Below are 23,717 nucleotides of genomic sequence, written 5' to 3'. Positions count from 1 at the left end.
ACGGTGACCACCAGCAGCAAGACCGCTGTCCCAACAACACAGACTGCAGTCCCAAAAAAAATGTCCCCACCCTCAATGAATGAGACTGCAATCCCAACAGTGACTACCACCAGACCGCTGTCCCAACGACAGTGACCGCCAACAATGAAACTTCCATCTAAATTACCGTGACTGCTCACTGTTGACAGTCATTCTCATGACATCCCAACAGTGACCGCCAACGAGCCTGTCCTCTCAACAATGACCGCCAATGGCGAGACCTAAATCCCAACGACAATGATCACCAACAGACCGCAGCCTCATGACTCAGACTCACCCTCCCCCCGGGCTCCTCACCTACAAAGCGCTGGATGCACACCTCCCTGCGGGCCCCGGACACCTCCCTGCTGGCCCCGGACACCTCCCTGCGGACCCAGGACACCTCCCTGCGGACCCAGGACACCTCCCTGCGGACCCCGGGCTCCTCCCTGCGGGCCCCGGACACCTCCCTGCGGGACCCGGACACCTCCCTGCGGACCCAGGACACCTCCCTGCGGACCCAGGACACCTCCCTGCGGACCCCGGGCTCCTCCCTGCGGATCCCGGGCTCCTCCCTGCGGGACCCGGACACCTCCCTGCGGGACCCGGGCTCCTCCCTGCGGACCCAGGACACCTCCCTGCGGACCCAGGACACCTCCCTGCGGACCCAGGACACCTCCCTGCGGACCCCGGGCACCTCACCTACAAAGCGCTGGATGCACACCTCCCTGCGGGCCCCGGACACCTCCCTGCGGGCCCCGGACACCTCCCTGCGGGCCCCCGGACACCTCCCTGCGGGCCCCGGACACCTCCCTGCGGGCCCCCGGACACCTCCCTGCGGGCCCCCGGACACCTCCCTGCGGGCCCCCGGACACCTCCCTGCGGGCCCCCGGACACCTCCCTGCGGGCCCCCGGACACCTCCCTGCGGGCCCCCGGACACCTCCCTGCGGGCCCCGGACACCTCCCTGCGGGCCCCGGACACCTCCCTGCGGGCCCCGGACACCTCCCTGCGGACCCAGGACACCTCCCTGCGGACCCCCGGACACCTCCCTGCGGGCCCCGGACACCTCCCTGCGGACCCAGGACACCTCACCTACAAAGCGCTGGATGCACACCTCCCTGCGGACCTGCACCCCACACACCCCCTTCAGGCTCCCGATAAGGGCACGGGTCTCCTGCCGCTCCGAGAAGGTCTCCAGCAGGTTACCGCTGGCCAGGACATCCTCTCCTTCCTCCGCCATCCCGGGACTGCGCGGTCACACCCGGACAGCGGTATAACCGGGGCGCGCGCGTGGGGAAAGGGGGGCACGTGCAGCGGTCTCCCCCACGTGACCGGCGGCGCGAGCTGATAAAAAGGGGGGGCGGGCGCGAGCTGATAAAAAGGGGGGGCGGGCGCGAGCTGATAAAAAGTGGGGGCGGGCGCGAGCTGATAAAAAGGGGGGGCGGGTGCGAGCCGGGGCGGTTGGTCCAACGTCGTTGTTGTGGCTGCCTCGCGCTGCGCTTGACAGGCTACGGCGTGCCGGGGCGGACGAAAAGCAGAGGAAGGCGAAGCAGCAGGGATGATGTCACAGGGGGAAAGTGATGCATGGGGAGAGGGCTGGAGGGGGGGTGCTGGGGTGTGAGGTCACGTGCTGGGGTGTGAGGTCACGTGCTGAGGTGTGAGGCTGTGCTACCCCACACATGGCAATCTCTATCCTAACAGTGGGTGAAAAAGGCGACAGAAAAACCTCCACCGTTAGCATATAGCCAATAAAGAATATCACTTGTGAGCACATTCACATGTCTTAGACAGGTCTGCAACCCCGCCCTTCCCCATTATCACCTAGCATACAGTGTTTCCACTGCAGCAAGGGATTCTGGGAAATGACATGCAAATGTGCACACAATGTGTCACCTTTTGCTATATATAAAAATCCCTATATAATCAAGACATTTTCAGTGATCACATGATCTAAATTGACTTTATCTAATCCTATATAAACTCCTGTGTAGATTATGGATTGCATAGCCCTGAGGAAGAGGGGGGGGGGGAGAGGTGTGTGTGTGTGTGTGTGTGTGTGTGTGTGTGTGTGTGTGTGTGTGTGTGTGTGTGTGTGTGTGTGTGTGTGTGTGTGTGTGTGTGTGTGTGTGTGTGTGTGTGTGTGTGTGTGTGTGTGTATATATATACCCTGTGAAGTTGGTGCCGATTACTGCTCGTAAGAACTACGGTGTCCCCCGCTGACCTGTTCGCATACCTTTCCTCTCTGCAGAATTTGAGAGGCATGAGCAGCAGACGCTGATAGGCTGAGAGGATCCGTGACGTCAGACGCCATCCCGATCGCGGAAGTGAGAGCGTTGGGAGGACGCATAGCTGTATTTACTACACAACCGAGCGGCACCGTTACTACAGGACCCAGAGTGGGCGAATTGCTTGTTTTTATTCGGGAGCATGTGAGTGCATTTGAGCTCCTGGCTCTAGCATTGTTGTTATATTAAACTGTGTTGCACTATATTTCTTTCTTTTCTCTTTCTGCATATTGAGAATTAAGCATCAACATTATCTGATTTATGCAAGATTGAATATTCACCATATAGGTGGAGTTCTTGCGCTTTGTGTACCTTCTTCGACCTCTCAGACTATTCATAATGTCCCGAACAAGGTAAAACGATGACCTTGATACAGTGCTTGTCAGGCACGTCTCATACGGCAGTGGGTGGGGTTGCATCTTGAGCGGGTACCCCGCTAGCAACCGACTGGGAGCGCTCTGGCCTGGATACCGTGAGTGTCCCCATTCACTTCTCCTTCACCGGGTTTCCCAGCCATACTTTTCCACCCCTGTTGCTTCATCTCAGCAGCGCCTCCAAATGTAGCACCTCTTCCCCCCTGTCACTGAAGGTCTGGCCACTACATGGGTATTGTCCTCGGTGCTGTAGCTCACCTGCTGGTTCAGGAGATCTGAGTGGCTCCGCAGGTGTAGTTTGGGAGCAGCAACAGGGCAGGCTTTCTCCATCTATTTACTGTGCAGCACCTCCATCCCATGAGGATCCTGCTGGATGCAGGATGGTCCCCACAGGCAATACTCCTTCCCAATAACCACACACCATAGTTGGTCCAACGGCAGGTTTATTGCATAACAGCATGATCGTCCTCCAGCCCTGGCGCAGACCCCAGGGGCTTGAGGCCCCCAGAGCCCCTCCCAATCTCCTTGACCCTCTGGTAGGGAACAGGGTATCACACTGTCCCATAATCAACAACCTCAATTGGTTGGAGTGTCAGCTTTTATACCCAGGGGGGGAAGGGCTTGTAACCCCGCCTCATAACAGGACAGGTCCATGTACTGACAGGCATCATACCATACCCATGTGACCCAGTCAGTACCCCCACCCCCTCCCCCCCAAGGTATAACACTCCAACTGCCGGTTTAGGCCTGCAACATATAAGGCAACATAGTACCCATCCAGGCTGCAACTGCAGGCTAGGCCCTGTGCAGGAGTTTAACCCCAACACTGCCTGTTCCTATCAGGACTATATAGTGTTTAGGTCAGTAGAAGGATATAGCCAGGGGCACTTGGCTACATATATACATATACAGTATATACATATATGATGAAACGCGTAGGGCGTGGTTTGATTGTTGCCGCCACTTGCCCATGAACTTTGCCACTATCAGACGTGAGAATTAAGCTCCTGTGTGTTTCACACGGCCCCGATATCAACACAGAGGATTTCCAAGTATTGGTTTCCGGAGGGACCCCTCTCGCCGAGCACCGAATAGGAGCAATTCCGTTTCCGGTTATACGAAGGAGGGTCACGTGAGGACGCCACTGCTTCGAGCCGGACTGAGAGGACCGTGTGTTGACACATGAGAGCCTATCTCATACATGCTTATAATTGCAGTACTTCTGTGAGTGGGCATTTGTTCGATTTTATGTTCCTTGAATACAATTTTTATTACGTTAATGCACTAGGTGTGCGCCTGTTTTTTCTCTTTTTTTCACAGATTTGGTCAGGGATTGGTGATCCCTTTGAAACGGGCTGCAGTAACCTGGATGCTATTGACATTGCAACAGGTCTTTGTTTTTTCATCATTTTTTCATTTTCTATATTTTGTATATTGATTTTTATTTTTTATTAATTCATCAGTATTAAATAGTGTTGATGTAAGTATCTAGAATTAACTTATGTCACTCTTGAGATTACAGGTTTTTATCATTGTGTATTAGCCATCATCACACCACCCCACTAAACGCACTCATGGTTAGCTATATCAGTTCTTTAATTTACTAGCTTTGGTCAGGATATAATAGCGGCGCTACTTCATTGTTGTTAGTTTTTGTTTATATATATATATATATATATATACACCTTTATTTATATAGCGAAAACCAAAAGGTACATGCTGCACACCTCTATAAACAGAAAAAAGGGGTTGATACAATTACCGGAAATCGCTGAAACATCTTATATTCAATAAATACGGCTAAATCATTACATCTTCTGCTTTTATTAAAGCAGCTAAAAAATACATTTCTAAGAGATATGGAATAAAACAGCTTTGAACGTTACACGAGTAACGAGATGATGGTACTAGCTATGGGACAATATAGAGAAAAAAATATGACAATATATTTCTCCCAATCCTGGAGAAATCCAAACGATTTACAATATTGTCCTAATTTCTCCAACGCCGGAAAGACTGCTTCACAGCATTTTAAATAACGGCTGAAGCAGTTGCATTTTTTTTCTGAAACTCAACATATTGATTAAATGTATTTTTACGGTTGTAGAATGTGATGCCTGATGCGCTAGTATTTTGCACAAAAAAAAAGGTTTATGCCCCATTTAAGGTGACAGAGAAACCCGTCATGAAAAGAAACACGAGTCGCGTTTTTTATTAATTTTTTTTATTTAATACACAGACCTGCGTCAAAATGCAAATGTAACGCCGCCCTAACTCCTCCCACTCGCTCCCTAAATCTCACCTCGTCGCAGGCAGACATGCCTAAAAATGGCGCACATTTGAATACGGTAATACACAGACGCTGCCTGGGGCAGGTATATTTCAGCACGAGTTGCAACAAAATAACGACACTGTGATGGATACATAGAGCCCGTAGCACTGAACACTAGATGGAGCTCATGAGCTCATGTAGATGGACAACCTGCAAGTGACCGGCAACCGTTCTGCTGGCGCTTGTCCTATTCTATTGTTCTATTGGAGGCTTGCTAATGATATTGCACACATTATATAAGTTATGGTGGCGCTTGTCCCATTCTATTGTTCTATTGGAGGCTTGCTAATGATATTGCACACATTATATAAGTTATGGTGGGTAAAACAGTGACCAAAACCATCCAGTGCACATAATATTTACATGATCTAAAATAGGTTCATTGAAGACTTGGACTCCACCATTGGCGCCCCAGTAGGGGCTGGGCGGGACGCTAGGTATTCACATTACTGTAGTTACCAGCGTCTTTTTTCCCTACTTATTATAAGAGATCTCTTGCCTTTTCCTACGCGGTCTGGACTGTTTCAAATCTGATGCTCCGTTCGGGAGAGATACAGTAAGCGTTGGGAATGGGATTTTTCCGGGAGGTTAAAATGGAGCTCAGAGCCCCGTGCAGTCTAAGGGTTACCATGGTAACCTCAGGATGATTAGGAACCTTATTTTTAAATCAGCAAGATACTAACATTATAGGAGTTAAACCCACATAGGCTTCTGGGGGGTGGGGTGGATTGCTGCTTTAAATATGGGGTTTCTATGGCGTACCCCAGTTTGTTGCATTATTTCCAGGAGGAGAGTTTGATCATAAATTGATACTTTGAGATAAAAACGTTGGCTAAAAAACACCATTAAAAATAAATGTACGTGTGTAAAGGCGTGTGCGGCCCCTCACCGTGTGTCCATGAATGTTCCGGTTGTGTAACATTACGTTCTGAAAACAAGTGGTCAGCGTGGGGTGGTACAAATACTTCCCGGGGCCACTGCTAACCAGCAGCAGCACACAGGCCGTTTCCTGTACCAACCTCCGGCTCCCGCTCCTCTTTAACTCTTTCACTGCTGGGTGCGACGCGGGGGCTTCAGGCAGTGAAAGGATGAAAGAAAAGACTCTTTTTCAAACAAACATTGTATCGAGCTTGTAAAAGGCGCTGTGCAGAGCGTTTCTCCAACACGCCGCGGGTATCGGATTAGTTGCAATCAGTCCCAGGGCTGCTACTTTTTCGAAAGGCACTTTGGGCAGAATTCACCCCGCTGTGGGTTATCGCGCTCCCATCTGGTGTGAACCTGCCGTGGACTTGTATGGCAGGTAACGTGGTATCGGGGCACTAAGCATCGCGGCGAGACCCCGGTCTTTAACCAATGTATAAGCCTCGCGGAACCGTGTCTGAATTGAGTGACGACCGTAACATCGCTCTAAACAGGGGTGGGCAACTCCAGCCCTCAATATGGACACCAACTGGTCAGGACATCCCTGCTTCAGCACAGATGTCTCAATCAGTGGCTCAGTCACTGAGCTGAAGCAGGGATATCCTACAAACTTGACCTGTTGGTGGCCCGTGAGGACAGGACGTTCCCACCCCTGCTTTACAGGCCATTTATAAGGCTTCTCATGAGACTTAAAGTGATCGCCCTATACCCCAGCCCAAAATGGTTCCAGTTATTTAACGAATGGAATAACTGGTACAGTTGCAATCGCATCTCAAACCCGGGCGCCCTGGGGATTTTCCTGTGATAAGCTGAATAAAAGGTCCCACAGTGGACGCCAAACATGTCCCCTATCGCCAGCTCGTACTCCGAGTGGCCGTAAAAGCAACCTGGGTCGTAAAGCACCGGGCCGGACTCGTCTTCTGCTATGTTTTCTTCCCATAAGTCCCCATGCAGGAGTGCCGGGAAGATGTCGGCGCCGGTGAAGGCACGTGGCACCTTTATCTGGATAAAAGGGAGAACATGCAATGTTCACTTAACACCCTGGGCAGGCTGCAGGAGGGCGCGGACGGGAGGGCGCAGACGGGAGGGCGCGGACGAGAGGGCGCGGACGAGAGGGCGCGGACGAGAGGGCGCGGACAAGAGAGCGCGGACAAGAGAGCACGGACGGGAGGGCGCGGACGGGAGGGCGCGGACGGGAGGGCGCGGACGGGAGAGCGCGGACGAGAGAGCGCGGACAAGAGAGCACGGACAAGAGAGCACGGACAAGAGAGCACGGACATTGTGCGCATACAACTAATATATTATTTTTAGTGTCTGTTAAATAGAAGATTTAACAGTGACGTACTATGTAAGGACAACATATTAAATCAAATGTTACCCCAACTTCTTTTTTACATGGATGGGAAGCAGGGAGTGGTGGGGGGGGGGAATGTGGGGGTGGGGGGGAAATGTAGGGGTTGGGGGAGGGGAATGTAGGGGTGGAATCCCCCATTTAATAGCAATTTGCTTCTCTGGCTAAATAAAGAGGACTGACTGTTTTAAAGTACAAGCTGTGATGATACAATATACAGAGCGGTTTGTGACGCGGCCTGCCGACGCGCCTCCGGATTCATGGTTTCCCCTTATTTTGTATCTGCCGCACAGAACGTGTGGGGGAAGGCCATGTATTGGATGCCGCCTGCATGGTTTCCACGGAGCTGCGTTTAACTCCTCGTCGCCGGACCGCGGCGCATCGCAAGCCCCTCTGGCAGTGAAAGGGTTCCATTTGACGTGCGATTACCGTCTCACCTGCAGCCCGGACCAGAGCTCGCACACCGTCCGGTCGCCGTATTCCTGCTGGATTAAATCTAGCTGGGGCTGGAGACGCTGGGAGGTAAAGAAAGTCGCCCAGTCCGGGTGCCACTCGTTCACCTCGAGATGCAGCAGAGAACATTACTAGAGTTATTGGAGAAATATGGGCAAAACCCACCAGGTATCCAGGCAAAAGGGGTGTCTTTCTGGGGCAAAACAGTATATGTGTTTTCATTAAACACCCTAAGTATCATCGTAACCCACTGAGGTCTAATTACTCAAGTCTCACGGCTGCAAAACTACGGAAAACCCCGTGCAAAAAACACAGCCATATGCAAGTAAAAGGATCCCGTGGGTTTTGTTTCCTTTGATAAATCTTGTGCGATTGTTTTGCACGGACTTTGCCCCAGTTGCGAAGCTGGAAAACTTTAGTTAATAACCCCCATTATGGCAGTTTGTAATCATTGAAACCGATCCCTAAAACTATTTGCTATTTCATGTGCGCCATCGTTTATTCTTGCAAACGGATGACTGACATCACTCACAGCTGAGAACATGCAATAGGTTCTCTCCCTGCCAATCCCTCTGTCCCCCCTCCTCGTCTCCCCTCTACCTCCCAATTCCTCTCTCCCCCTCATCTCCCCTCTACCTCCCAATCCCTCTCTCCATCCCTTCTCCCTATTACTCCCTCTCTATGTATATCTATCAGCCTCTCTCCTCTCCCTACCAATCCCTCTCTCTCTCTCCATCTCTCCCTCCCTTCTCTCAATCTCTCCCTCTTTATGTATATCTATCTGCCTATCTCTCCTCTCCCTGCCAATCCCTCTCTCCCCCTCATCTCCCCTCTACCACCCAATCCCTCTCTCCATCCCTTCTCCCTATCCCACTCCCTCTATGTATATCTATCTGCCTCTCTCGCCATCTCTCCCTCTTCTCCCAATCCCTCCCAATGTATATCTATCTGCCTCTTTCTCCTCTCCGTCTTCCTGCCAATCCCACTCTCCATCTCTCCCCTACCTCAATCTCTCTTCCCATCCCTCCCTCTTTATGTATATCTATCTGCCTCTCTCCATCTCTCCCTCCCTTCTCCCCATCCCTACCTCTCTATGTATATCTATCTGCCTCTCTCTCTCTCTGCCAATCCCTCGCTTTCTCCATCACCCCCTGCCTCTCTCCCACTCCCCCCTCCCCTGCATTTCGTTTAGGTTACCTACCTGTGGGATATAGCCACAGCATGTGACTGTATGAAACCCAAACTTCTCCACGAGTTGGTGGTGTGCAGGAAATTGACCTTCGCATAAAGAGACGGACGTAGAATTATACCACATGCTGCTCTGTGCTTATTAGTACGGGATAAATCATCAACGTATTTGGTACAATCACTTCCTGAAACCCAGCTACATTTGGGCAACAGAGCATCGTTCGTGTGTGTGTATATATGTATATAAATATATGTATGTATATACACACACACACACACACAGTATGTGTGTATGCACCGCACCGGTGTTTGCTCTCATGATAAGAATCGTACCAATGGTTCCTCCCAGTTTCTGCACTTTCCTCTTCAGCGTCACATTGTGTAGATGCAGATCCGCCAACTGCTCCCCCAGCTTCTCAGCGAATCTGTCAGACACGAGACAGAAAACCGTCAGCATTCTGACCGACCGGCAAACACCCTACAGTTAGCTCAGCACCTGCCCCGAGCAGCTCAGCCTTTTCCCCCGCAGAGCGGCTGCGCTCTTCCCCCTGCGGAGCAGCGCCGCCCTTCCCCCACGGAACAGCACAGCCCTCCCCCAAGGAGAAGCTCGGCCCTTCCACCCACGGAACAGCTCAGCCCTTTCTCCCCCGCCCCCGCAGAGCAGCCCCTCCCCCACATAACAGCTCAGCCCCTCCCCCACATAACAGCTCAGCCCCTCCCCTACATAACAGCTTAGCCCCTCCCCCGCAGAGCAGCTCAGCCCTTCACCCCATGAAGCAGCTCAGCTCCCCCCCCCCATCCTTATCACATGCTTCATTGTGAAATAATCCAGGTTTTTTTTGCATTGCCCAGAAACTGTAGCAGAGATAAGGGCAACGTGACAAAGCGAGCCTCCAAAAACGATATCGATGACGGCAGTCTCCTAAAGTTCCCGCACATTTCTATTTTACGTCGACGTACGAAAATGGGCAAAATCGGGAAGAGAATGGAAACATGAAGGGAGTCGTCTGTCGGGCGAAAGTGACACCGCGGTGTGAACCACTCACCTGCTTACGTTTTTCATCTCTAGATGCTCCATTACCAGCAGTGCCCCTCCTGTCGGCAAATCGGTGACCGCGATAGGCTGTGGTACCCGCACCGTGTTAGTCTCCCTGATAGCTTCTAAGCCGGCGATTTCCCCATCGAACATGGTTCTGGCCTATCAGACAAGACAGTTTGCTCTGCGTATGCGCCGTGTTTTCCTACGCACGGGTGAGGTTTGGATGCAGCCAGGGTAATTTTATATCTCTGTCCTGATATATGGTGTTATATTCTGCATTAGCACTGCCACCCTATGGAAGCTCAGTGATATTCTGCGTTAGCACTGCCACCCTATGAAAGCTCAGTGATATTCTGCGTTAGCACTGCCACCCTATGAAAGCTCAGTGATATTCTGCGTTAGCACTGCCACCCTATGAAAGCTCAGTGATATTCTGCGTTAGCACTGTCACCCTATGGAAGCTCAGTGATATTCTGCGTTAGCACTGCCACCCTATGAAAGCTCAGTGATATTCTGCGTTAGCACTGCCACCCTATGAAAGCTCAGTGATATTCTGCGTTAGCACTGTCACCCTATGGAAGCTCAGTGATATTCTGCGTTAGCACTGCCACCCTATGAAAGCTCAGTGATATTCTGCGTTAGCACTGCCACCCTATGAAAGCTCAGCGATATTCTGCGTTAGCACTGCCACCCTATGAAAGCTCAGCGATATTCTGCGTTAGCACTGCCACCCTATGGAAGCTCAGTGATATTCTGCGTTAGCACTGTCACCCTATGGAAGCTCAGTGATATTCTGCGTTAGCACTGCCACCCTATGGAAGCTCAGTGATATTCTGCGTTAGCACTGCCACCCTATGAAAGCTCAGCGATATTCTGCGTTAGCACTGCCACCCTATGAAAGCTCAGTGATATTCTGCGTTAGCACTGTCACCCTATGGAAGCTCAGTGATATTCTGCGTTAGCACTGCCACCCTATGAAAGCTCAGCGATATTCTGCGTTAGCACTGCCACCCTATGAAAGCTCAGCGATATTCTGCGTTAGCACTGCCACCCTATGAAAGCTCAGTGACATTCTGCGTTAGCACTGTCACCCTATGGAAGCTCAGTGATATTCTGCGTTAGCACTGTCACCCTATGGAAGCTCAGCGATATTCTGCGTTAGCACTGCCACCCTATGAAAGCTCAGCGATATTCTGCGTTAGCACTGCCACCCTATGGAAGCTCAGTGATATTCTGCGTTAGCACTGCCACCCTATGAAAGCTCAGTGATATTCTGCGTTAGCACTGTCACCCTATGGAAGCTCAGTGATATTCTGCGTTAGCACTGTCACCCTATGGAAGCTCAGTGATATTCTGCGTTAGCACTGTCACCCTATGGAAGCTCAGTGATATTCTGCGTTAGCACTGCCACCCTATGAAAGCTCAGTGATATTCTGCGTTAGCACTGCCACCCTATGAAAGCTCAGTGATATTCTGCGTTATCAGCCAGTAAGATAAAGCTTGTGTACAGAAACACACATACATGAACAGAAACGCACATACATGTACAGAAACGCACATACATGTACAGAAACGCACATACATGAACAGAAACGCACATACATGAACAGAAACGCACATACATGAACAGAAACGCACATACATGAACAGAAACGCACATACATGAACAGAAACGCACATACATGAACAGAAACGCACATACATGAACAGAAACGCACATACATGAACAGAAACGCACATACATGAACAGAAACGCACATACATGAACAGAAACGCACATACATGAACAGAAACGCACATACATGTACAGAAACGCACATACATGAACAGAAACACACATACATGAACAGAAACACACATACATGAACAGAAACACACATACATGTACAGAAACACACATACATGTACAGAAACACACATACATGAACAGAAACACACACACATGACCAGTGCTATGATTCTCAGACTTCACAGGTCTGTGATACGGAGTAGCTGAGAACCCGAGCACTATTGTAAGACACTTTCTCCCTTAGGGCTTTAGTCTATAAAGTCCAAAGCTGGCATTTCGGCGCATGTAGAATTAACCCCTTAATGTTACATTGACACAAAGCTGCTTGTTGCCTTTATTTTTTAATAATGCAGCGCTCCTGGGTGTAGTTTTTCCAGAGTATAATATGTCCGCCGTCTCACAGCAAATAATACTTCTGCGGCCTAATGATCACATTCTTCCTGCACGAGAAATTAAAAATGTGCTGAATATTTTAGTGTTTAATTTCCCACAGGTTTATTTTCAATCCTGCCTATAAAATAAATAATAATGTTAACCCTTTGCTGCCTCTACTGTTGTTTTGCAGACACCTCAAGATTTGATGCAGGCTGCTGAACCCTTTAGGACCCCCAACAGAAGGGTTCTTCATGGAGGAAATGATAGTGTACAGAGCTGATGAAACCGTTGGAAAGATCTGTACACTAATCTCATCGATAAAGAATCCAAACGCTTGGTCACTGAATGGGACATTCCTTCCTGGGACCAAAGTGAACTAATCCCAGCGACATGTTTAAGGAGTCCCTAACCCTTTGGCCCAGATTCACTAAACAATGCTAACCTTTAGCCCAGATTAATTCCCATTCAAATGAACAGGAGCCAAGGCGTGCTAAACCTTAGCTCCTTTTAGTGAATCTGGGTCTTTGGGTGATGTCACTGTGTGATGTCACTGGGTGGTCTTCAAGCGCCTGTGCAGCCAGAGTCCCACCTCCCCTTATCTTTACTGGCTCTCTGATAAGGACAGGGGAAGTAAGAAGAAAGACAACACTTGATTGCCAAACACTCCCCATTCAGAGCTCCTTAAGAAATTCAACTGGCCGACCATGTGGGCTGCATCTTCAGAAGATATACTACATGTTACATAGGAGAGGAGGTGGGAAAAAAAGACATATGTCCATCAAGTTCAACCTACGTTTCTCCAGGAACAACAGGTCTATTAGAACAGTGGTGTGCAAAGTGGGGGGGGCGCAGGGTTTTTTGGGGGGCGCGGGCGGTTGCAGAGGCTCCGCGCTCTTCCCCGAGGCATTTAAATTAAATGCCGGGGGGATCGCGTGAGGCCTCTGCAACCCACTTACCTGGATTCAGACGAGTTGCTGTGATGCGTCGCCATGGCAACGTGGCGTCAAATGATGCCGCGGTGTGACACCACATGTCCATCTCCATGGCAACGGGGTCACGTGACGTCACATGACCCTGCGGAATCACTCGAAACCAGGTAAGGAGGGTGCCAGAGCGAGGGGGAGCAGGCAGGGGGGGGGGGGGGCGCAGCGCCAAAAAGTTTGTGCTCCCCTGTATTAGAATGATGAGACCTCCAAGAGATCGAGAGAATGGAGTCGTGCGCACACACTCTTTCTATTGTTCTCTAATCTGTCTCTCTGGCAAGTGGAAGGATTAAAACTCCCCTCCTTTCCATCAGCTAATTAGATTTTGAGCACAAAAAAGGTAAATTGTAGCAAACATCTCAACACCGCTTGGCACCGCTATGTAATGCCGCACGCTCGGTTTCGGGGGGGGGGTGGATTTCTGCCTCGCGGGGCACAATCTGCTGCTTTAAATCGTTATTAACCTGCGCCCTGAGGTTGATTTTCACAAACACGAGGCCACGGTCCGTGTCGTAGCTCTGGCCTTTGCTGACACCGCCTCTCTGATAGTGCCCAGCGGGTCTGAGCATCGAGGTTTTCAGCAGCTTCTTCAGCTGCTCTTCCGTATCAGGGAGTCCCGCAGGGTCTCGCCTTGAGAGGAGGTTAAACATTTCCGGGGATCTGAAGGGGTCAGACGCTGTCCTGCAAGTGACGGATGGAATCCTCAGTCCAAAAATACTTTCTAGACCAGCGCCAAACATGTAGTGAAATGAGGTGGGCGGCTGGATTTATTACCATTTACAAACACAAGCCCGAGTGTCGTATGACTATGTAAATACATAAAGGAGCACCAACATAGGTATATATTACAGAAGGGCAGGCACTCCATAATGAAAGAAATCTAAATATATCAGCCTGATACATTGGGTTCCCAATGCAGCCTCCCTCAGGAACACCTATACAGCAGTGAAGCAAACCCTTAAATACCCTACCCCATGTGTGTAAATGGCGCCAACAGTATGCTCATTAGGCCATTGCATAACCTGTAGTGATACCAGGAAAACAAGAAAAACATCAACCCAAATACAGTGTCAAGTGAAAAACGACAGCCAGACATCACCTAGTAATGCGGAGATGGGAGATCGAGCAGAAGAGACAGAACATAACGTAGCAATAAGTAGCAGAATAAAAGTAGCTACAGTAAACATAGTACAGTACTTAATGTTAATAATATAACCTACTAGCTGAGAGACCCGGCGTTGCCCGGGATGTAATGTTCCCGTTCCCCTCTCTCTCCTCCCCCCTCTCTCTGTTTGTCCCCCATTCACATCAATCCAGTCCCCCCCCTCCCTCCCTCCCTCCTTTACAGCTTCATGTAGCGTGTGTGCGTCAGTCACTGTGTGTTTGCGCGCGCGTCAGTGAGTCTGAAGCAGAAACACAAACACACACAGACTGACTGACGCACACACAGTCAGTGTGTGCCTCAGTCAGTGTGTGCGTGCGTGTGTGCGTCAGTCAGGGTTTGTGTGCGCGTCAATCAGTGTGTGCGTGCGTGCGGCAGTCAGTCAGTGTGTGTGCGCGTGCGGCAGTCAGTGTGTGTGTGTGGGGGTGTGTGCGCGTGCGGCAGTCAGTGTGCGCGCGTCAGTCGGTGTGTGTGTGTGTCAGTCAGTGTGTGTGTGTCAGTCGGTGTGTGTGTCAGTCGGTGTGTGTGTCAGTCAGTGTGTGTGTCAGTCAGTTTGTGTGTGTGTGTGTGTGTGTGTGCGCGCGTCAGTTAGTGTGTGTGTGTGTGAGCCAGTGTGTGTGTGCGAGTCAGTGTCAGTGTGTCAGTCAGTGTGTGTGTGTGTCATCAGTGTGTGTGCGCGCGTCAGTTAGTGTGCGTGTGTGTGTGCGTCAGTCAGCGTGTGTGTGTGTCAGTAAGTTGTGTGTCAGTCAGTGTGTGGGAGGTGATGTGAGTGGAGCGCCGGGGAGGGGAGCACCAGGGAGGGGAGTCAGGGGAGGGGAGGCGTCAAAGGCAGGGAGGGGAGGCGTCAAAGGCAGGGGGGGGCGTCAAAGGCAGGGGGGGGCGTCAAAGGCAGGGGGGGCGTAAAAGGCAGGGGGGGGTGTCAAAGGCAGGGGGGGGGCGTCAAAGGCAGGGGGGGGGCGTCAAAGGCAGGGGGGGCGTCAAAGGCAGGGGGGGGGGCGTCAAAGGCAGGGGGGGGGGCGTCAAGGGCAGGGGGGGGGCGTCAAAGGCAGGGGGGGGGCGTCAAAGGCAGGGGGGGCGTCAAAGGCAGGGGGGGGGGCGTCAAAGGCAGGGGGGGGGCGTCAAAGGCAGGGGGGGGGGCGTCAAAGGGAGGGGGGGGCGTCAAAGGGAGGGGGGGGCGTCAAAGGGAGGGGGGGGCGTCAAAGGGAGGGGGGGGCGTCAAAGGGAGGGGGGGGCGTCAAAGGGAGGGGGGGGCGTCAAAGGGAGGGGGGGGCGTCAAAGGGAGGGGGGCGTCAAAGGGAGGGGGGGGGGCGTCAAAGGGAGGGGGGGGGGCGTCAAAGGGAGGGGGGGGGGCGTCAAAGGGAGGGGGGGGGGCGTCAAAGGGAGGGGGGGGGCGTCAAAGGGAGGGGGGGGGGGCGTCAAAGGGAGGGGGGGGGCGTCAAAGGGAGGGGGGGGGCGTCAAAGGGAGGGGGGGGGCGTCAAAGGGAGGGGGGGGGCGTCAAAGGGAGGGGGGGGGGCGTCAAAGGGAGGGGGGGGCGTCAAAGGGAGGGAAGGGTGGCGTCAAAGGGAGAGGGGAGGGTGGCGTCAAAGGCAGGGCGTCAAAGGCAGGGGGGGGGGCGTCAAAGGCAGGGGGGGGGCGTCAAAGGCAGGGGGGGGGCGTCAAAGGCAGGGGGGGGGCGTCAAAGGCAGGGGGGGGCGTCAAAGGCAGGGGGGGGCGTCAAAGGCAGGGGGGGCGTCAAAGGCAGGGGGGGCGTCAAAGGCAGGGGGGGGGCGTCAAAGGCAAGGGGGGGGCGTCAAAGGCAGGGGGGGGGCGTCAAAGGCAGGGGGGGGCGTCAAAGGCAGGGGGGGGCGTCAAAGGCAGGGGGGGGGCGTCAAAGGCAGGGGGGGGGCGTCAAAGGCAGGGGGGGGGCGTCAAAGGCAGGGGGGGGGCGTCAAAGGCAGGGGGGGGCGTCAAAGGCAGGGGGGGGGCGTCAAAGGCAGGGGGGGGGCGTCAAAGGCAGGGGGGGCGTCAAAGGCAGGGGGGGGCGTCAAAGGCAGGGGGGGGCGTCAAAGGCAGGGGGGGCGTCAAAGGCAGGAGGGGGGGCGTCAAAGGCAGGAGGGGGGGCGTCAAAGGCCGGGGGGGGGCGCCTCAAAGGCATGGATTCCTCCCCCTGCATTTCCTCACCTAGCAGCATTAAGTCCCTGCCGCCCTCCTCCTGCTCCTCGGGGATGTTGAGCCGTAGAGAGCGTGCTCTGGGAGGTAGGTGGGGAGTGAGGGGGGGGGGTGAGGTGGGGAGGGGGGGGGGAGAGGTGGGGAGGGGGGGGGGAGAGGTGGGGAGGGGGGGGAGAGGTGGGGAGGGGGGGGGGAGAGGTGGGGAGGGGGGGGGAGAGGTGGGGAGGGGGGGGAGAGGTGGGGAGGGGGGGGAGAGGTGGGGGAGAAGTAGGGGGGGGAGAAGTGGGGGGGGGGAAGTGGGGGAGCGACACACGCGACACCTACCTGTAGTTCCGGGCGCCGCCATCTTCTCACTGGGCGCCGCGAGGGAGGAAGGGGGTCCTTCCGGGCGCAGCCATCTGTTCCAGTTGGAGCGGCGGCGTGGGAGGGAGAGAGGTGAGTTGTAGCGGCGAGGGGGAGAGAGACCTGGCGTTGCCCGTGAGTAAAATTTCCCGCTCCCTTCTCTCTCCCTCTTTCTCCGTGTTCCCCAGAGGGGAGGGACGAACAGTGGACAGGAGGGTGTGGGGACGGACAGTGGACAGGAGGGGGGGACGGACAGTGGACAGGAGGGGGGGACAGTGGACAGGAGGGACGGACAGTGGACAGGAGGGGGGGGGGCAGGAGGGGGGGACGGACAGTAGACAGGAGGGGGGGACAGTGGACAGGAGGGGGGGACAGTGGACAGGAGGGGGGGACAGTGGACAGGAGGGGGGCAGATGACAGGAGAGGGGGAGGAGGGGGGAGGGGTGGACAGGAGGGGGCAGTGGACAGGAAGGGGGGGCAGTGGACAGGAGGGGGGGCAGTGGACAGGAGGGGGGGCAGTGGACAGGAGGGGGGGGCAGTGGACAGGAGAGGGGGGGGAGGTGGACAGGAGAGGGGGGGGCGGTGGACAGGACGGGGGGGCAGTGGACAGGAGAGGGGGGGGCAGTGGACAGGAGAGGGGGGGGCAGTGGACAGGAGAGGGGGGGGGCAGTGGACAGGAGAGGGGGGGCAGTGGACAGGAGAGGGGGGGGCAGTGGACAGGACGGGGGGGGCAGTGGACAGGAGGGGGGGGCAGTGGACAGGAGGGGGGGGCAGTGGACAGGAGGGGGGGGCAGTGGACAGGAGGGGGGGCAGTGGACAGGAGGGGGGCAGTGGACAGGAGGGGGGGGCAGTGGACAGGAGGGGGGGGCAGTGGACAGGAGGGGGGGGGCAGTGGACAGGAGGGGGGGGCAGTGGACAGGAGGGGGGGCAGTGGACAGGAGGGGGGGCAGTGGACAGGAGGGGGGGCAGTGGACAGGAGGGGGGGGCAGTGGACAGTGACACACACACACACACACACACACACACACACACACGTCTCAGTTGATGCGCCCTTTCTCAGTTCCGTTTGGCGCCGGAGGTGGGGGAGCGACACCTACCTGTACTTCCGGGCGCCGCCATCGTCTGACTCGGCGCCGCGAGGGAGGAAGGGGGTCCGCCATCTTACGCGCCGCGTGGCAGCTGCCTGTTTCCCCGCCGGGGGTAGGGGGGAGGTGATTTGGAGCGGGGAGGGGGGAGAGGTGATTTGGAGCGGGGAGGGGGGAGAGGTGATTTGGAGCGGGGAGGGGGGAGAGGTGATTTGGAGCGGGGAGGGGGGAGAGGTGATGCCGCTGGGGAGGGGGGAGAGGTGATTTGGAGCGGGGAGGGGGGAGAGGTGATGCCGCTGGGGAGGGGGAGAGGTGATTTGGAGCGGGGAGGGGGAGAGGTGATTTGGAGCGGGGAGGGGAGAGAGGTGATGCCGCTGGGGAGGGGGAGAGGTGATGCCGCTGGGGAGGGGGAGAGGTGATGCCGCTGGGGAGGGGGAGAGTTGAGTTTGAGCGCCGCTGGGGAGGGGGAGAGGTGATGCCGCTGGGGAGGGGGAGAGGTGATTTGGAGCGGGGAGGGGGAGAGGTGATTTGGAGCGGGGAGGGGGAGAGGTGATGCCGCTGGGGAGGGGGAGAGGTGATTTGGAGCGGGGAGGGGGGAGGTGATGCCGCTGGGGAGGGGGAGAGGTGATTTGGAGCGGGGAGGGGGGAGAGGTGATTTGGAGCGGGGAGGGGGAGAGGTGATTTGGAGCGGGGAGGGGGGAGAGGTGATTTGGAGCGGGGAGGGGGAGAGGTGATTTGGAGTGGGGAGGGGGGAGAGGTGATTTGGAGCGGGGAGGGGGGAGGTGATGCCGCTGGGGAGAGGTGATTTGGAGCGGGGAGGGGGAGAGGTGATTTGGAGCGGGGAGGGGGAGAGGTGATTTGGAGCGGGGAGGGGGGAGAGGTGATTTGGAGCGGGGAGGGGGAGAGGTGTGTGTGTGTTTTTTTTTTTTTTTGGACCTTTGGCCCGTCACTCCGCCTCAGGCCAATGAGAGGTGTGGGGGGCGGGCCAAGGGGGTGGTGTGTGTGTGTGAGGCCAATGAGAGGTGTGCGGGGGCGGGCGGGCCAAGGGACCAATGAGATTGCCCCTAGGGACACCGGACATCCAGGCAGGCATGCATGCATGCATGCATGCAGGCAGGCAGGCATACAGTGCTTTCACTAATATAGTATAAGATTCAGTGAGTGTCCCGTTAACACACCTCTCTCTATACATACACACACACACACACACACACACACCTCTCTCCATATATACACACACACACACACCTCTCTCCATATATACACACACACACCTCTCACTATACATACACACACCTCACTCCATATATACACACACGCCTCTCCCTATACATACATACATACATACATACATCACTCTCGCTATATATGGGCAAACAAACAATTTTAACCCTCTAAAAGCGCTGACCTACACTAGTTAGTGATTGTAGTGCAATATATTATAATTGTTTGATTCTAAAATTAGTGCAATACAAGTGGAAACAAAGTGATATAACCCTCTAAAAGCGCTGACCTACACTAGTTAGTGATTGTAGTGCAATATATTATAATTGTTTGATTCTAAAATTAGTGCAATACAAGTGGAAACAAAGTGATTTTAATATATGCATGTTCTTGTATAGCGCTGCTAGCTTTACAGAGACATTTTGCAGGCACGGGAGCTTACAATCTATTTGTTGGTGCCTGAGGAACAGGGAGATAAAGTGACTTGCCCAAGGTCACAAGGAGCTGAAACCACTCTCGCTATATACATACACACCTACCTCTCTCTCTATATACATACATACACACACACACACACCAATCTCTATACATACACACCTACCTCTCTCCATACATACACCTTTCTCTCTCTCTATATACATACATCTCTCTCACTATATACATACACACCTTTCTCTCTCTATACATACATACACACACACACCAATCTCTATACATACACATACACACCTACCTCTCTCCATACATACACCTTTCTTTCTCTCTCTATACATACATACATACCTCTCTCGCTATAAACATATACACCTTTCTCTCTCTCTCTATACATACATACACACACACACACCAATCTCTATACATACACATACACACCTACCTTTCTCTCTCTCTATACATACATACACACACCAATCTCTATACATACACATACTGTACACACCTTTCTCTCTCCACACATACACCTTTCTCTCTCTCTCTCTCTATACATACACATATACATACATATATCTCTCGCTATATACATATACACATTTCTCTCTCTCTCTATACATACACACCAATCTCTATACATACACACCTACCTCTCTCCACACATACACATTTCTCTCTCTCTATACACACACACACACACACACACACACACACACCTTAACCTTTATCCTAAAAAACCCTAATCTTAACCGCTAATACCAACGCTGCCCCCTCCCCTACAAACCTTAACCCCTTACTCTAATTCCCTACCCTAAAACCCTAACTCATAACCCCCTACCCTAACCGTCAAAACCCCATAAGTTACCTTCCCTTATAATTATTATAAACCGCTTCATTTTCCGCCCGGGACCGCTCGGTTCCGGAGATACTCACCGGTTCTTCTCAGTTTTCAAATCCCCCGCGTGGCGCGGACCGGTAGGAAACTGCAGCGAACGACCCTGCGGTTTCCTACTTCCCGTGTGACGCAGGGGAAGGTTAAAATCGCCCTTTTGTTTCAACTGGAGGGAACTAGAACCCACTACTCTAAACAGTATCTCGGGCGGCCCCGGAGCGGATAATAATAGCCCGTCTCAGCTCAGCCGACCCCCTGGTGTTTTAAGAGAGAAAAACAGGATCTGCTGCTTCAGGTCAACACAAACTCCACACAAACAGCTGGAGGGAGAGGAGGAGATAGGATAGAGACTTCCAAATACATCAACGATTTCAGCACGGCGCAAGATGGAAGCATATTTCAGAGAGCGAGAAGAGTTAGAACAAGAGTTCGCGCTCTGACGCTGCAGGGAGGCGTGGGGTAAATGTGTGAGTAAGTACAGCACTTGTTCATGCAAACAGTGGTGGATTCATGGAATCGTCTCCCAACAGAGGTGGTAGGGGGTAGATTAGAAAGGGAATTACAAAGTGCTGGGTATATACATGAGGCTAAAGCCTAAATATTAGTCAGATAACCCTTTAAGTGCCGGAGGGGTCACGACACCAGAGTGCCACGGCCCTTCAGGGAGCTTGTGATCATGTGACTACTGTCCCCGATGACGGAAGGGGAAGAGTCATCCTTCCTGTAAGAGCGCGTTCAGAACCCGATCTCCCCTAGAAGAGCGAGCAGGATTATTAAGACGTAGCTACATCATGGGACCTTCCGGGGATCTGCCAGACCCCATGCCATCCCAGCTACGTCTATAGGGCACCCAAAGGGTTAATAAGGTCCGGGAGAATGGGAAGACGTGGTGGGACGCATGGTTCTGAACCGCTGTCAACTCCCATCTTCCTATGCAACTGATATTGAAATTAACAACAAAGAATATGGCGCGGTCATTTAAAATGTAATATTTCGGTGACTTTTCTCTCCTCATTTTGTTTTAACTTGAGTATATAAAACTCATTGTAAAGTGTGTAAATAAATAAATAAGTGTACAGTTATGTATGTGATTAGGACAAAAGAAAAGTTGAATAAAATAGGTAAGTGCAGACTATTATTTTCACTGTGTTAAAAACCCTGTGGCATTGAAGTGGCTGTTATTGGCCCATCAATGGAAATAAAACTAGAAACTAAGAGAAATTGAAAGAGTGACGGGGGTCGGGAGAGACAGGAAAACACAGAAATGTGAGGCCAGGAATAGATTAAGAGAAAAAAAAAAAAAATATATATATATATATATATATATACATATATACATATATACATATATACATATATACATATATATATATATATATATACATACACACCAGTTACTGCTATGGAATGAGATAAGGAGTACAGTAGAGAAAGGCGCTTCAGATAAGCCGTGCACTCACAGAACACGAGGCTGAGACCTGCGGACTGCTGGGGTCAGACGCTTACTCCAGGACGCAAGAGTTGCTCACTCTGCTTGGTGGACAATACACTGGAGGTGTTAATACTCTCTCAGTTTTCCGCCTCCTCCCCCTCTCCTCCCATCTGCCCGGACTTAGTGAGAATGCACTGGAGTCACAACATGACCGCAAGAGAAAGATTGGTAAATTGAATTAGGCGTGTTAATGCAATCCCCCCTAAATAGCTATACTCACTGATCAGATAAACAAATTGACAATAGGTGACAAACATATAGGTAGAAGAAAAACAAAAAAAAGGGTCAGTCCCTCCTAGGAGCAGTGTGTACGAATGGCAGTGACATGGTTAAGGGGTCCGTCCCTCCTAGGGGCAAAGTGTACTAATGGCAGTGACAGGGTTAAGGGGCCAGTCCCTCCAAGGGGCAAAGTGTACTAATGGCAGTGACATTTTTAAGGGGCCAGTAGCTCCAAGGGGCAAAGTGTACTAATGGCAGTGACAGGGTTAAGGGGTCCGTCCCTCCTAGGGTCAAAGTGTACTAATGGCAGTGACATGGTTAAGGGGTCAGTAATAATGCCAATGGATACATGGTATCCGGGTACTAGTAACACTGTTAGTGGCCCCTGCTGCTTGACAGGATTGTATATCTCCATTAAGTCAGGGCAAATAACGTGACATTACCTAGAACAAGAACGGGCATCATTTCCCCGGAGTGAGCGCAGTATACACTAGCTAATTATATGCAAACATAACGGCCATACTGGAACTCAATAGTATGGGCTTAACGCCATGTTATTTCAGGATAACGCCACGTTATCGTCACATAATGTGACATTATTTCAGTCTTGACTGGCCAGTGGGATCCAGCAAGTAATGAGTTAATGTCTCAGAGACACGGCAACATGAAAAAGCCAACCTTGGAATTCCTGACACAGGATAGGGAGGCTTACACCATGTATCCCACACAGCTAGGCCCAGCAACAGGTAACAAGACTTACACCATGCGTCCCACACAGCTAGGCCCAGCAACAGGTAACAAGACTTACACCATGCGTCCCACACAGCTAGGCCCAGCAACAGGTAACAAGACTTACACCATGTATCCCACACAGCTAGGCCCAGCAACAGATAACAAGACTTACACCATGTATCCCACACAGCTAGGCCCAGCAACAGGTAACAAGACTTACACCCTGCATCCCATACAGCTAGGCCCAGCAACAGGTAACACGAGACTTACACCATGCATCCCACACAGCTAGGCCCAGCAACAGATAACAAGACTTACACCCTGCATCCCATACAGCTAGGCCCAGCAACAGATAACAAGACTTACACCATGCATCCCACACAGCTAGGCCCAGCAACAGATAACAAGACTTACACCCTGCATCCCATACAGCTAGGCCCAGCAACAGGTTACAAGACTTACACCATGTATCCCACACAGCTAGGCCCAGCAACAGGTTACAAGACTTACACCATGTATCCCACACAGCTAGGCCCAGCAACAGGTAACAAGATTTACACCATGTATCCCACACAGCTAGGCACAGCAACAGGTAACACGAGACTTACACCATGCATCCCATACAGCTAGGCCCAGCAACAGGTAACACAAGACTTACACCATGTATCCCACACAGCTAGGCCCAGCAACAGATAACAAGACTTACACCATGTATCCCACACAGCTAGGCACAGCAACAGGTAACAAGATTTACACCATGTATCCCACACAGCTAGGCACAGCAACAGGTAACACGAGACTTACACCATGCATCCCATACAGCTAGGCCCAGCAACAGGTAACACAAGACTTACACCATGTATCCCACACAGCTAGGC

The 23,717-nt window shown here is 52.6% G+C and overlaps 2 protein-coding genes and 1 long non-coding RNA gene across 5 annotated transcripts in view; 1 reads left to right on the top strand and 2 right to left on the bottom strand.

Moving 5' to 3' along the window:
- The window catches only part of TBCD (tubulin folding cofactor D), a 176,376-nt gene extending 174,843 nt beyond the window's left edge, over positions 1-1,533 (bottom strand). Inside the window, exon 1 of one of the 2 annotated variants that reach the window (XM_075579659.1) lies at positions 1,113-1,533. In XM_075579659.1, the coding sequence (XP_075435774.1) occupies positions 1,113-1,260 (148 nt within the window). In that variant the 5' untranslated portion in view covers positions 1,261-1,533. Of the gene's footprint in view, positions 1-336; positions 390-1,112 lie in introns of those variants that run through there. The other variant, XM_075579660.1, reaches the window with a different exon arrangement.
- Positions 1,534-1,653: 120 nt separating this feature from the next.
- On the top strand, positions 1,654-2,897 carry LOC142472596 (uncharacterized). The gene is made up of 3 exons (XR_012789774.1): positions 1,654-1,784; positions 2,269-2,449; positions 2,594-2,897. It is a non-coding gene; the product is annotated as an uncharacterized LOC142472596 (long non-coding RNA).
- Positions 2,898-4,901: 2,004 nt separating this feature from the next.
- On the bottom strand, positions 4,902-23,239 carry LOC142472593 (ketosamine-3-kinase-like). Of its 2 annotated transcripts, XM_075579669.1 has the most exons (7): positions 21,857-23,239; positions 13,575-13,791; positions 9,971-10,122; positions 9,258-9,349; positions 8,938-9,014; positions 7,721-7,843; positions 4,902-6,934 (listed from the first exon to the last, which is right to left on the bottom strand). In XM_075579669.1, exons 2-7 carry the CDS (start codon positions 13,758-13,760, stop codon positions 6,590-6,592), a joined length of 975 nt encoding a protein of 324 aa, XP_075435784.1. In that variant the 5' UTR covers positions 13,761-13,791; positions 21,857-23,239; the 3' UTR covers positions 4,902-6,589. The 2 variants fall into 2 exon arrangements, with proteins under 2 accessions (XP_075435784.1, XP_075435783.1); XM_075579668.1 differs by lacking the exon at positions 21,857-23,239 and having other exon boundaries at positions 13,575-14,393.
- Positions 23,240-23,717: the final 478 nt, after the last annotated feature.

This window comes from Ascaphus truei, chromosome 22 (assembly GCF_040206685.1).
Source record: "Ascaphus truei isolate aAscTru1 chromosome 22, aAscTru1.hap1, whole genome shotgun sequence".
NCBI lineage: Eukaryota > Metazoa > Chordata > Amphibia > Anura > Ascaphidae > Ascaphus > Ascaphus truei.
The sequence above is the reverse complement of the archived record's forward strand: the minus strand, read 5'-3'. Positions and strand labels throughout refer to the sequence as shown.

What these genes read in the sequence shown, in the direction of transcription:
- LOC142472593 (XM_075579668.1), bottom strand. Translation starts at nt 13,850, where the DNA reads ATGTTTGGCGCTGGTCTAGAAAGTATTTTTGGACTGAGGATTCCATCC. An exon ending in GAAACTGGGAGGAACCATTG is followed by an intron (nt 9,015 to 9,257) that starts GTACGATTCTTA and finishes CTTTATGCGAAG; the next exon opens with GTCAATTTCCTGCACACCAC. An exon ending in GCTGTGGCTATATCCCACAG is followed by an intron (nt 7,844 to 8,937) that starts GTAGGTAACCTA and finishes CTGCATCTCGAG; the next exon opens with GTGAACGAGTGGCACCCGGA.